The sequence below is a fragment of the Silurus meridionalis genome, chromosome 10, assembly GCF_014805685.1.
Source record: "Silurus meridionalis isolate SWU-2019-XX chromosome 10, ASM1480568v1, whole genome shotgun sequence".
Lineage (NCBI taxonomy): Eukaryota > Metazoa > Chordata > Actinopteri > Siluriformes > Siluridae > Silurus > Silurus meridionalis.
Genome location: NC_060893.1, coordinates 9,544,554 through 9,559,677, shown reverse-complemented (window position 1 = coordinate 9,559,677; position 15,124 = coordinate 9,544,554). Strand labels below are relative to the sequence as shown.

At 34.9% G+C, this 15,124-nt stretch overlaps 1 protein-coding gene across 3 annotated transcripts in view; it reads right to left on the bottom strand.

The window, feature by feature from the left end:
• Nucleotides 1-15,124, bottom strand: part of ptprz1a (protein tyrosine phosphatase receptor type Z1a) — a 46,880-nt gene that overhangs the window by 24,042 nt on the left and 7,714 nt on the right. For all 3 annotated transcript variants that reach the window (XM_046859530.1, XM_046859532.1, XM_046859533.1), the window contains exons 2-7: nucleotides 5,572-5,643; nucleotides 3,060-3,239; nucleotides 2,674-2,825; nucleotides 2,262-2,357; nucleotides 463-529; nucleotides 177-334 (exon numbers count right to left, since the gene is read on the bottom strand). In XM_046859530.1, coding sequence (XP_046715486.1) covers nucleotides 177-334; nucleotides 463-529; nucleotides 2,262-2,357; nucleotides 2,674-2,825; nucleotides 3,060-3,239; nucleotides 5,572-5,643 — 725 coding nt within the window. The remainder of the gene's footprint in view (nucleotides 1-176; nucleotides 335-462; nucleotides 530-2,261; nucleotides 2,358-2,673; nucleotides 2,826-3,059; nucleotides 3,240-5,571; nucleotides 5,644-15,124) is intronic.

Genomic DNA, 15,124 nt, shown 5'->3' with positions numbered 1-15,124 from the left:
ACCCCCACCCACTCCTATACCCGGTAATGACAGTGTACTTGTAAACAAGAGACACAGTAATGTCACAATAAATTTAATGTTCCTCTTTAAAGGTATATTAACACACATGCTGTAATATGCTGTACGGGAACATCAAACATTGTGATTATTGCCTTGGTGTAATATAGTGATTTCACCTGTGGTTCAGAGATGAACACTGTGTTTTTAAAAATAATCCACTCCACATTCTCATGGCAAGGGGGAGACGTGAGTGAGCCATTATAGATGAAGTACTTCTCCGTGGAGTTCGGCAGGAGGCCTTGTAGAACGAACGGAGATACACTGCTACTCTTTCCTGAAGAAAAGAAATTGCATAATAGATCTTATTTTTTAACTAGATATAATTTAGAGCACGGTTTCATTTGATGAGTAATAGATGAGTGGTTGGTGAATAGTGTTAACATTGAATTAAAAGGTTCATACCATATCTTCTTACACTGTTGACTGCATCAATGATGGCTTCGTAGTTTTCGTTGTCTTCAACACTTGCCTGTAAGGTCAAAAACCGTATTGTTTTTTTTGTTTTTTTTAAACACCATAAAATAACATCACATTGCACTAAAGTAGGGAGGTGTGTATTGCTGTTCGCTATGTCTCTGTAGGATATGTGGTGTGCTGAACCTCCCCCGTAACCTCAAATTGCAGGTTGTAATGCTCTTAGCAGCCTAAGGCTACATTTCACAGGTGAGTCATTACACCTGGAACTTACTACACTATGTTTGGAATGGATATATGGAAGTCTGTCATAATTAATTTTCTGTACCTAATATTATAATTAAATTAATATAGCAGAAATCAGTGTGTACTGTCATGCTTTATAATTACTACCTTACTATTTTAAACCAGTACAGTATATGTTAATGTTAATATACAGTGAAATTTTTTTTATATAAAAAACTAAATACACCATTAAAAATATCTTACTATCATTTATATGAAATATAATATATAATATATTGTATATAACCTACTTATACTATATTGATACTTATATGATATGTAATGCATAATCATGCATGAACAAGAAAAATAAAACTAATTAAAAACCCATCAGCATTCAGACCCCAGGGAATATTAACATGTACACACAAGCGTTCTTTAATAATCCCACCTCAAAAATCTAGTTTTCCAGCATATATAACGTGTTCCTACAGGTCACAGATTCAGGCCGGTGCACAAATACACAAGGTAAACAGACACATTTAAGCCAAAATGCACAAAGGAAAATTATTTGCTTCTGTTTGTTGTTTCTATTAGTGAACCTTTGTAATCAGGACAGGAAGGACATGTTAAAAAAAATTGCTTAAACAAACAGACAGAGTCGTATAAATAAGCTCATCTTATTATTATATATTTACTTTCTCTATGCTATGGACAGATGTATTTGCTATATGGGTTTTAAAAAGACAATATCATGTAAGTCATAAGAAAAGTCAGATCTAGGTTATATGGCATAATTTTTTTCTTTTGTCCTAGAAAAATCTCCTGCAAGCTACTTGTGGAAGATATTTTCTAGGGGGCCTTTCCACAATAATAATTCACCATATGTCTTTAAGTTCACACATCTACAGAAAAAGTTGAGTCACAGTGGTTGCACGTGAGTCTCACAATCATGGTGGAGTTTGTTTAAAACAAAGACCTGTTTCAGTAATATTTAACACAAAAAAAGCAAAGGTATTAAATAAAGAATGACTGTACAAAAGTCAACATTCCAGTTACTTGCTTCAACTCACAGCTGTAGATACATTACAGCATTTTTTTAAACCTTTTTTTCAATTCCTACCAAACAGAAGAACAAAGGTTCATAAAGAAAAATGCTATGACTCCACCACATTTCCTTATTTGAGATAATACTACACTACGCATTCTCTCACCCTCTTTTACTCTTTGTCTACTCTGATTGGGTTTCTTGTTGCAATGTTGTTGCACGTCTTTCATGCAACGTTGGGACATGTTGACATCTGACATATCTAAGTCGGCATATAACTGGTTGGAAGATGTATGTGTGAACAATCGTCCTGCTAGTTCTCACCAGACACTTCAAACACATAAATAACTAATAGAAAATGTGAATTACTATTACAGACTTGTCAGTGTGATTTATAGCAGCTTAGGAACATCAAAATATTTTTTTTTCCAAAAGGTAATAGAAAAATATGTTCTGTAGCTTTAATAACAGAATTATAGTATTCCACACACAGTCACAGAACACAGGCACTCACCTCAAACAATACAGCAAGAGCAGTAATCTGTCCTCCAGACCGCAGGGCATCATCTATAGTCTGATGATTATTGGCTTCATAACAATATATCTGCATCTATATATAGACGCATGTACTTATCATTCAGAGATATTATTATATTATAGCATAATAGCAAGCTGTTCATATGGACAGTTAATAAAAAAATATCAGTTCTTTTTTTAAATTCAGGTGGTATTAAGATATATTTTCTAATAAACAATTGATGAAAATGAAGGCAAGGAAATAGGTTGCAGGAAAGGAAAACGTTGTCTGTGTTTTCATAGCAATTGCAAGTTACCTCTCATACAACTGAAACCACTATAAATAACAGTGACACATAGAGTATGGAGATAATCCAGAATGAAGAGTTCAAAAGGAGGCCTTCTCTTACCTCCAAGGGGAATTTGACTCCATTAAGGCCATGCTCAGAGCCATCAGAAGAGGCATTGCAGCGGCCCCAGTGAAAAGTAATGCGGCCCACCCTAAACGTGGACCTCAAACCCCCTCCACTTACACTGAATTCACCACCCACATCTATTGTCACTGCAGAGAAAAAGTATGAGCACATCATATAAATGCTCACTAAAGGTAAACCTCCTATAATACCATCAAAGACCAAGGTAGTAATAATAATACACTTTAACTTTAAAAGCTTTAACAGTGCCATAGTTGTTAATAGTGCTGAGAAAAGTAATGCATATTTGCCACAAGGTCAAACTTATGTTTTACAATTGCATCATTGTCATAGTCAGTGTTGAGGAATATAAGCAGCTGTACCTGTCTTGCCATCATTTTTTACTGTTGTGGACTCTGAGGTCTGCTGGTCCCAGCCTTCGAGCCTCAACTTCTGAAACTGAGCTTTGACCTGCACCAGGCTCTCCTCTATGTTTATTGGTGACTGCTTGGCATTATTGCATGATGGGTATTTCTTGTGCCATTTGTTTTGGTTTAATGTTCCTATAAGGAATGAATATAGTACAGTATAATATGCATTTCTTACAAGTGAAATTCTTGAATTAAAAAAATAATAATACCAGTATGACCCAAGGTACTTTTGTACTGGTGCAGCAAAAGTAATGCTAAATCCTGACTAGCAACTAATTAATTAAATGTTTCTTTTTTTTTTTACTAGCATAAATGCATGATTCCAGCATAAGCATATACATGTTGCTCCCAACACGTGTATATTGGTAAAGTTATAATAGTGGCTGATAGTATCAACATCACTATAGTTTTTAGCCTAAGTGAAATTACTCTTTAACAGTTTATAGGAAATCCTGAAATCCTGAGTGAAAAGTGGGTGAGCAATCAGGGCAGCAGTGGTGTACATCCCATGATGCCCCATCTGCCTCGATTCTTGTCTGTGTCCCAAGCATGATAATATTCCCTTTGTTTTGCCAATTTAATGTGTCATCCAGATCCGATTTGTAGTGACACACAAGAGTTGGGTGGGGGTTGGGTTGAGGGGATGGGGGGTTGGGGAGAGGATGGGGCAAGGAGGGTCAGACAATAATAACTCCACAGAAACATGTAAAATGACAAAAATAAAAATGCTACTATACGAAAAAAAAAATTGAGACAGGCTTTTCTGTGTTGTAGCACCTCGGCTGACAAGATAAGTAATAATAATGATTGGTGAAACAAAATTTTAGATCTGGCCTACTTCTAAAAGTAGAGCTGTGTGAGAAATGAGGGAATTCTCCATGGTGCTAGAAATAAGGGAGAATGAAGTAATAGGTCACATTGTGTGCGGTATTATTTACTGCTGTATATACAGAACTTTTGTGATATTGGTCATTGTTTAATGCAGTAGCAGCTCATTCATACGCATTTATTGAATAGTTGATGGGGTTGCCAAACTGAGCTGGTTAAAAAAATTATTCCAAACCACCATTACCTTGTATTATAGCATTAATAATTTTAATTTAATTAAATTCATTAATGTACGTTATTAGTGTGTAAATCCATCTCCCTTTCCCACTCTAATCTTACAAGTTAGATACTGTACAGGTTTTGTGTGTCATGTTAATGAGTACATTTCTTTGTTACTACAAACATTAACAGTTCAAGCCCCAGCAGTGACAAGCTGCCAGAGGTGGGGTGCTGGGGTGCTATATCATGGCTAATGACCCCAAATTCAAAACAAGCTGGGAAATGTAACGAAAATAATTTGACTGTGCTGTAATGTATGTGTGTGAAATAAAGACTTATTTTAATATTTTTGCTGTGTAATTGGCCTGGAAATTATACTGAAACATGACATCATGGTTAATGAAATTAGCTCTGCTGTATGCGCCTCAATGGGAAAACAGCTGTATCAAACACTGTTAAATACAAATGTATCTACAACCAAACAAAATTAGCTGCTACACTGGTAGGTAACTTTATGCCTGCTTGTTAAAGGGATACACCAAATAAAGGCCTATAGCATAAGTCAAATGTGAAAACCCCTCATATTAATTTCCATTAAACCTATGTTCTTATTAATGTTGTCCTGCCATATCAAGATCTGTGGTCATGAGATGCTGCTGAATCACTGCAAACTGTGTGCTATTATTTTGCAGTCATGAGGAGTGAAGCATACACAAGAGCGTTCACAAGAGATCTATGGCAGATCTATGGCCAAGCCTCTTGTGGGATAGCATTTAGAGTATAATAAAAGACATTTAAATGCAATTGAAAATATGATATAAACTAGACAAGAATCACGTGCTTTGGCTCTATAGTGTGTCCAGAACTAATAGTAAATCCATGAACTACCAGTAATATCCACTGAAATTCCACACTAGGTAAGTTCTAGAACTGTCTGGCCAAAATATGCCTAGTTTACCTGGCATTCCAAACTCTCAGATACAGTTTAGAGTATATAGACTTATATTAGAAACTTCTTTACATACTAATACATTCATTAAACAAATTTCACCACTATATTTAAATGCATTAGTCAAACCTATATTGACATTCCCACATAAAGTTTCATACTTATGAGAGCTTCACAAAACATTTTTTGTGTAATCCCCCTTAGAATAGGTAATCTAATTTTTCTATCTAAAATTTAATTAAATAAAATCCTAGAGCAAAGCATTCAGGTATGCACATAACAGTGAACATGAGAAGCCAGGGCTGATAACCCAAGGCTATGTTCATGTTTTAATTGCTTCATTTAACAGATGAGTCTAATATGTTGTGTTTTGCACTGCAAGCCATGACAAGACAATTCCTCGTCCTTTAATTTTGCTGCTTAACCTATAGCCTTCCCACTTTGTGATGACCATTCAGTAGCTCTTACCTGCATAGGACCAGTCTATGTTTTCTGCAAGCTTCTTTTGTGATCTGAATCCATAGGGTTGAGCCACATCCACTGGAAAAAAAAATACAAAAGAACACACTTTAAATATCATTGTCACATATCACTGGAACAAGTGTAATTTCTCTAATTCATGTGGATTTAATGAAAAATGTGGCGTATAACATTATTAATCTAATAATCATACTTTAAAAACTGTGACTTTAAAACATTACTTTAAAAAGTTGATATAGTCCAGGAACACATTTAACCAATTTAATCAATCATGAATGTTATCTGTGGCAGTATAAGAATTCGAATGCCTGATGTTTTTTTCTTGACTATTTAGAGGATTAATCATCTCATGACAGCACAGATGTAACAAAGGTTTTGGGCATGTCAGCTACTGTACTGTATATCCTTAATGTAAAGCAAAAACACCAAAACATTAAATATTCTAAAATAAAATAAAAAGTTACTGAACTTCATTGGAATAAAATCTTTCCCACTTAGTAACCTACACTGGAAAATCTTTCCTTCACCTGAAAGTTTTCTCTCTTTAGCTATCAAGCAAGAAACAAATATTCTGAAACCTACTTTAATAATGACATAAGTAACAGTACTGTACTACTGTGACAGCTGTCCATATTATGGCTGTCTGGTCCTTCTAAATATCAAGTTGTTAATGTTAACGTGTGACTTGTCCTGACAAAATCATAACAAACCTGAAACCCACAATATGACACGATTGAGTGGATTCTTGAACGTAGTCGAGATTGACACAGATGCAGAGAGTGAAGCATTTATAGCTCTCACTAGAATGATCTAATTATGAAATTATTAGCATGTGTAGCCCCTATGTAGAGCAGGTCAATGTTACAAAGCTGTCAACCTCTAATGTGTGTTATTTTATCAGCCTAGCTCAGATAAAAATAAAACAATGTAGCTTATGCTGTATTCAGGTAATAATTGTTATATTGTACCAAAAGAATGTATAGGATTATCATTTAAAAAAATATTAATGATCATTTCATGTAAACAAACAAAAACAAACGAAAGAAAGAAAGAAAGAAAGAAAGAAAGAAAGAAAGAAAGAAAGAAAGAAAGAAAGAAAGAAAGAAAGAAAGAAAGAAAGAAAATTGTCCAAATGTGGCTTGACTTGTTAAATCTGGTGTAAATATCGAACAAAAAGATGGTTCTAGTTCCTGTCACGTTCTCTTTGTCTCTTATTTGCACTTTCACCTGTGTACACACACCTGCCATCAGGAGGCATTTAAAGGTGTTTTGTGTGTATATTTCCAAATTGTTTATTTGGCTTGGACTAAAAATACCTCCCAATTGTATAACTTTAAAAGAGAACTCCTGGATCCACTACTAGCAGGACCCACTACTAAATAATGAACTGACTGCACAGTAATCATTGTCCTTTAACTATTTAGCTAGACAGTCATTTTATTTAATCAGTACAGTAATCTGGATAAAAGTCAGCATTCACCCTAGATTACAATGTCTTTTATGGCATTAATCCTTGTCTTATTATTTTCCACTGTAGCATCATTGTGTCAGGCAAAGTAAACACTTCAAACAGCACATCTTTTCAATCTCTTCTCTGCTCTTTCGCTCCCACACCATACTATGCTAATGTCCTCTTTCTGCAGATAAAAGACCAGTCTCGTGAGAGGACTCTCCCTTAAGTGAACAATGAATCAGTGTGAGCAACAATGTCCTTGACTTGAAACACTGTTCTTGCACCAGTTTACATTTGAAGAGAGTTGACATTGTAAAGGTGGACCAGGTGTGCCTGCCTATCCAGTATCAACACAGGATTGTGGCTTTTTGGTCCTACTGTTACCTGTGTCTGACAAAAAATAATGGAGTCTCCAGTCAATACTGTGCAAACTCAACAAATTTGTGCACTTTGCCATTAAACTGTGTCTTTTTCCTGTAAAGATTCCAGATCAAGCAACATCGAGGAACAGCGATGCCACCTTACTCCTCCAGGTTTCCAAAGAGTTTTCGATGTTCTTCCTATTTCAACCTGGGTTTGTTCCGGTTTAATGGTTTTGTCAGAGCCCCTAAAACATGCCAGCTGACGGACTGGTGGTGAATGTTGTGTGTAGTGCCTTGTGCTGCTCTCCTGTACCAACTAGAATGTATACCTGCCTTGCATCTAGTGTTCCCAGTATAGGCTCTGTATCCACTGTGACCTTGACCAGGATAAATTGATCACTGAAGATGAATTAGTGAACAAATTAAAGAATGTTAATCCTTATCAGTATTTGCTTATCATTATGTTATGACACAGATAACAGTGTAAGTTTAAAAATAGTGATATATTTATTTGAGTGTTTAAGACCCTAGTAATCTTTACACTTGAGGAACTAATACTATAGGAGCAACTTTAAAATGTACCAATGTTAATGATAATTTGTATAGTTTTGAGCTGGAGGGTGAAACTCACTTTCAAGTGCAGAATGTTCCAATAATTCTCAAATAAAATTCACTGCAAAGAGCTTTCTCTCATTAACAAGAATAGATACCTCGGAAATTAGTAGAACTTGGTATTTTCTGAAAGAGCAAGGTATTGAATTATCTGAACTAAATCATGACATTGAGAAAATTATATTAATATTTGACAAATCTGCTTTTGTAAAGAACCACTGACCCAGTGTGTGTTCTGGCTTTCTCCAGTTACTCAGCATGAACATGATCATAATAAGATCAGTATCAGGGTTGGAAAGGGCCAAGTGTAGCATCCAACTTCCTGTGTGATTGCATTTGTCTGACAGGACCCATATTCTCTTTCACTCAATCAACACACATGCTCTGCTACAAGCAGCACTGCTGATGGCTTAATTTCCTGTTCATGGGGTCAGAGTGTGAACAGAAGCACATAACAGCTTGCGGCATCCTAACTACAGGACAAGTTTTGCGTTTTCTGCAAATTGTAGAATGAGGGTTTCAATGCTTTTATGTAAACAGCCTTACATATGTATACTATATTTTTCTGTACGCTACCATGCATTTGCAAATGCAAATGTGTATAGAGCCTACATTATATTAGCATTAGTAATATCAACATTAACCGTAAAATTAAGATTCTGACCAACACACACACACACACACACACACACACACACACACACACACATATATTTTATATATATATATATATATATATATATATATATATATATATATATATATATATATATATATATATAAATGTTAAACATACATAAATGCAAACCTGTCAGACATGTTTTCTTTTTAATTTAAGAAAAAGCCATGTTTATATGAAGTTAGTACATTTGGTGAACTGCAGATATTTATTTACTACATTTACAATGTAAGTAAAAGATTAAGAAGCTTATGATCCTTACAACACAGTAATGCTGTTTGACTTTACAGCAAGCAGCTGTGAATCAAGAATTGTTTATATTTGTCACCGAGATAATGGTGACAGACAAAAGTAATCATTTTGAGTCTGTATCCACGTAAACCTTTTTTTTCATGCTGTCTCAGACAGGTTTTTATTTTATGTCACTGTAACTGTCAAGTCCAATTGTAGTTGAAATAAAATTATTATCTTTAAAACTAATAATCTTGTAACAATTTTGGCACCAAAAAAACTGTTATCAAACAGAAAACTATAAAGTATTACACTAGAAAAATATAGACCTTCGACTGGAGACATGACACAACATATGAGAATGTGTAGCCAAGCTGCTCTAAAAGAGTTTTCAGCCTTTAATAATACACTGTCTTTAATTCTAAGTAAATTATTTATACTAGCATTTATGTTAAAAGTTGAATTGTTAAAGAATTGTTTAAGAAGGTAAAATAGAATTGCTTACCAATCTCTCAATATTGCTTAGTGAACAGTATTTTGCCTAAAAATTAAAACAGGGCTTTTTTTCTGAAATTGCACTGCATTAGATGTGCAAGTGTGCTGCATGAGAGCATTCAAGAGTGTGTGTTTATTTTCCACTGAAAGAAATGGCGATGCATACGTTGTGTCCGAATATATCTATCTATGAATTCCGCTTTTCACTTCAATACTCTGCACAATGTATTTACCATACATCATTAGGATTTAAGAAGCAACATCATCCTCATTGTTTTTACTGCACACAGCAATCTTTTGTCCCAAGAAGGACTAAGGCCCAGAGTGGTTGGAGAGTGAATGAAAATAAATTAACAGTTAACACAACACATTAGATTCATCTGTTAAATGAAGCAATTAAAACATGAACATAGCCTTGGGTTATCAGCCCTGGCTTGTCATGTTCACTATTATGTGCATACCTGAATGCTTAGCTCTAGGATTCCATTTAATTAAATTTTAGATAGAAAAATGAGATTGCTTATACTAATATCTCTATAATCTCAGCAAAAGAGAGGATTTGGAAAGTATAACTGTGTACAATGAGATGGACCTACAGGTAATAGACTCTTGATAAGGAGCACTGCTGTAAAAACATGTTACAGTAATTATTTTTAACTTTACTGAGATATTGACAGACTTATAACATTAAATGGTAAGCGTTTAATGTTTTGATTTAGCTGTTAATGTTATTTATTTAGTTATTTATTTATTTATTTATTTAGTTAGTTAGTTAGTTAGTTAGAGTTAGAGTTGAAGTTAGAGAAAATAGGCTTCTTAAACACAAGAACAAGTCAGAAAAGTAAGAGGACAAACTAAACAATGGCAGGTTTTGTACACTAATACCACGAGAGAGAAAAGAGTAGCTGAGACTCCACTCCAGTTGTGTTGCAGAGCAGCACTTAAAAATCCAGCCTACATTAAATAGATGCAGCAGAAGTGTTAGATAAAGAAGTGACACTTTAGAGAACAAAGTGGACAAAGACCAAAGGACATTAGGTGACCTATGGGTGTTCTGACTGTTAAAGCACTTATTTTAAATCTAAAATGAGAACACTTGGTCAGAGGCCTCCAAAATATCTTAATAAAGTAAAATAGATTATATAATATATTGTCCAAATTAGTTTTATATAATGAATGTAATAAGTGCAAAGCTACATGCCATGTCAGACAGATATCGCTTGAAATTTCTATTCCACCACATATAAATGTTTATCATGTCTAACTGCTAAATGTTAATGTCAACGCTTTTAGATAGCAATGAGAACAAACCAGGGCAGTGTTCTGACACTGTATAAACTTTATATCTGATATTTATAGTGTATTCTTGTCTAACTATGAATGGATAAACAAGGCCTGGAAGCTGTCAGTTTACTGTGTGTGTGTTTGTGTGTGTGTGTGTGTGTGTGTGTGTGTGTGTGTGTGTGTGTGTGTGTGTCTGTGTGTCTGTGTGTCTGTGTGTGTGTCTGTGTCTGTGTGTTTGTGTGATCCTCAGAATTATTTAGTTGTGACTTTTGTCTCAGATTTATTGCCATTTATTGACCTTATCTTTGTTAGTCCATGTCTTGGACTTGACAATGGTGGTCTTGATTAGTTTATAGAATTACGCATTTAAGAGTTGCTATTTACAATTACTAAATAAAACACTTTTAAGATGAATGACATTATTAAGCAGAGATGGGTAATATATGTTAATCATTTGAATTATATGTGTATGCTGTTAAACTCTCAGTGTATCATTCAGTTACTCATCTTAAAACACAGTATTATTTAATATCATTTGTAAATTAATAGTGTTGACAGTAAAACTAATACGAAAGATTCTGTAATTATTAGAGTGATGGATGTAGGTCTAAATCTTCACTAACGTGTTGAAAATATTTTTTTTAAATCTCTAGAAAATATTATTTTTCTGTTTTTTGCTTTCTTTCCCATTTTGTCACTTAACAACAAAGGCAACAAGTGATTTTTATCTCCTATCACTAACAGCCCAGGTTGCCAATCAGCATGCAAGCAGTGTAACTACATTCATCCTGGAAAACAAGCGGATCTCTACATGCCCTCTGGCGATTGCGACTTCCCTCCATCCCTCACTCATTGTCATGGACACAGCACCAGGCCAGCTCCATTCAGACAGACTCCCTGCAAGTTTATATCACTTTACCCAGTTTCCTTTCTCTGCACTAAGCTGCACATCTCTTACCAGTCACCCTTGAATGCTGCCTTTTGTCATGCCTACACAATCCTAGTTGTTCTCATCCATTAGGTTAACTTTAGAACTTCCTGAAGGAAAAGCTGCCTGTGTGCCTTTTTCAACTATACATACGAGCAGGAAATTTCCATTCAATTAAAGGAATACATTAGGATTTTACCTGCCTACTTATAATAATTTTGCCTGCAGAATGCTTCTATAAAATCTACCTAGGTTCTAAAATATCTGTAAACATTTACAATAGGCCAGGGATTGTTTTAAACACAAAGCCTATGTGAACACTACTGTTTACAGAAGAATAGAGCTTTAATGTGATTGAAGAGACAGTCTCACTGGCTAGGTTTATTTAGTGAATACCCCTCTCACTCACACATGCCCGCTGTACTGTTCCTGTGAGAGGGCCTCCAGTGCCAAATGCAAAGAATCATGAAGACTTAAGCTGGAACAAAAACAAATAGACACTGTTCTTTCTAATCCACTGTAACTCTAGCACTGCAAGAGAAGTCCAACTCCTTACTCAGTGCCTTCATGCATTTACAGTGGCCTGTTTTCTTTTACACGGTGCCACCTGAGCAATGGCCCACATTCACAATTACTGCTCACATAAGGCTGAAAAGGCTTCAAAATGACCATAAAATGACCTAATTGATAACATATAATTAAATCACAGCTCAGAACAAAACACAGCACTATGAAGTACTAAAAATATTAAAAGTGCACTTATACTAACATTCTATTTACATTGAATCACTTTAATTGACTGCCCTTCGGTATCACAAATAAAACATCCATGTTTCAAAATAATTTATCAGACAAAGTACGCCTGATTAATAAACACACGAATATGGTTAAATATTAATAAACTGGGTCTCACCAGCAATCTAAAAAAGCATTAAATACCTAGAACTGCTATTCTGTCGGACAGTATGGAAAGATAAATCACATCATAAAAAAAGGGTTGCTACTATTGTTAGTATTTACAGTTAACATTGTCATTAACAGCGAACAATGTCACATGGAGAATTCTGTCACTACCCCACAAGTCTACCTACTTGCTTATTCAGTGATAAATTGACACATTGCATTTTTACATTCACATTAATTACCTCTGTTGGCTGGAAAATGGACAAAATAAGAAATTATAAAAAAAAAGTTATAAGCTGTCAGTATAAACAAAGCCAGTTAGAGTTCCTAATGTGGCAAATTCATATCTTGCTATGAGTCAGCTGACTGCTCCAATTGAGCAACCACTCCTGACTATAACACTGATCTGATAGATCTGGGAATGGTTCTAAAATCATTAGAATTGAAAATGAGAAAAATGTCTACTAATCCAGAATTCTTAGAGGTGATAAACTTTGCTGTTAAACGCATGCTTCCCGACATTATACTAAAAGCAGCTCAAAGCCACACAGAGTTTAAATTTCAAGACAGTCATAATTAGAGAAAGTCCTTACCCACATCACATCTGTATTGCCTTTGGCAAAGAGCTCTCTCTCTCTCTCTCTCTCTCTCTATTATATGTCTTTGTGTTATATGGAGAGTAGTATAAAGAGGGTTTTACTGACATTATGCTATATTAAGCTAAATTGTATAGTCAGTAAAATATGTGTGAAATGTAAATAAAAAACAGAATGCAATGTTTTGCAAGTCTCATAAACCCATATTTTATGTATAATACAACAAAGAAAAAAAGTCTTAAATAAGTTGGGACAGGCCATGCACACCATGTAGCATCCCCTCTTCTTTTAAGAACATTCTGTATACATTTGGGAACTAAGGAGACAAGCTACTTCAGAGTGGATTGTTGTCCCACTTGTTGTCCCACTTGTGTCTGATACAGGATTCAGGATTGCACCCCCAAACCATCAGAAATGTAGGCTTTTGAAATGAGCGGTGATAACAAGCTAGATGGTCCCACTCCTCTTTAGGCTGACAGATGCAGCATCCATGGTTTCCAAATGAATTTCAAATTTCAAATCTGATCACAGAACAGTTTTGCCTCATTCCTTTTAAATGAGTTTTGGCCCAGATAAGATAATGGTGTTATTCACATATGACTACTTCTGTGTATACAGCTTTAACCTGCATTTGTGAATGACATGCCAAACACAGTTCACAGACTGTTCACAGACAGTGGTTTCTAAAGGTGTTTCTAAACCCATGAAGTGATTTCCTTTACAGAAGCATGCCTTCTTAATGCAGTGCTGTCTGAGAGCCCAAAGATCATCAGCATCCAATATAAATTTTTGTTCTTGTCCCTTAAGCAAATTAGATTTCTCAATATTTAGTTTGGGTAATATTTCATACTTAGATGTTGGGATATTCAAAGTCTTTACAATTTGATGTAAAAAAATCTGAGATATTCTGCCTTCTAAGATACTCTTTTTATAATTACCGTAATTTCCGGACTATAAAGCACCCTTATATAAGCCGCACCCACTGAATTTTACTAATATTTTTATTTTTACCATAAATAAGCCGCACCTGTGTATAAGCCGTGTCTACAATGAAAACTAATAAACTTTACACAGGCTTTACCGAAAGACAGTGTCTGTTACACGGTGTAACGGGTGAATTATGTTGTGGTTCCTTTAAGAGCAGAGCGGCATTTTGGGAATAGCACGTCACTGCATTGTTCCGGTATTACTGCATGTGTGTGCGTGTGAGACTGAGGATTATGTGCTCTTTATTTTCTAATGCTCATCTCTAAGTATTTTTTGACTAACCCATAACGCTGTTGCCAAGAAAAATAAAAAAGCACAAGTTTTGGAAATCTGTCTGTGCTTAAAGGATTTCTGTTGCAACTGGAGTTAGCGAGCTCTCACAACTACACAACACCGTTGTCTCCCGAAGCCATGCAGCTCAGAACACAGGTGAAGTGCGTTTTTTTCGTTTACGTTCGGAAATTTCTTTGGTCTAATGTTATGTCGCTCAGTTTTTTGGCTTGAAGTTTTGAAACCGGGAAAAACCCAGGAAAAATCCATAAATTAGCCGCTTCGTTGTTTTAGCCGCGGGGTTCAAAACGTGGGAAAAAAGTAGCGGCTTATAATCCGAAAAATACGGTATTCATGTTAATGACCTGATGCCAATGAATCTCATTACTTGCTCATTAGTTTCTTTTTAGTAACACTTACTTTTACAGCCTTTTGTTGTCTGTCCCAACTTTCTGGAAACATGTTGCAGCTATCTAATTCAAAATAAAATTTTTCCTTTTCCTTTACATTTTTCCTTAAAATTGTACACTTATTTAGTTGATTAAAAATTTTATATTATAAATAAAAGATTAAAATAAGAAGGTTGTATATAAAATACTAATTACACAAATTCAGCACATTAGAAAAAAGAGTGTAGCATATTACATTTTCAAATTGAACTATAAGTTCATTCTGTAAAGTTATCTTATCCACCATATCTGTGCTAAAAAAAACTGTTCTACATCTGTGATATTTTAAGAA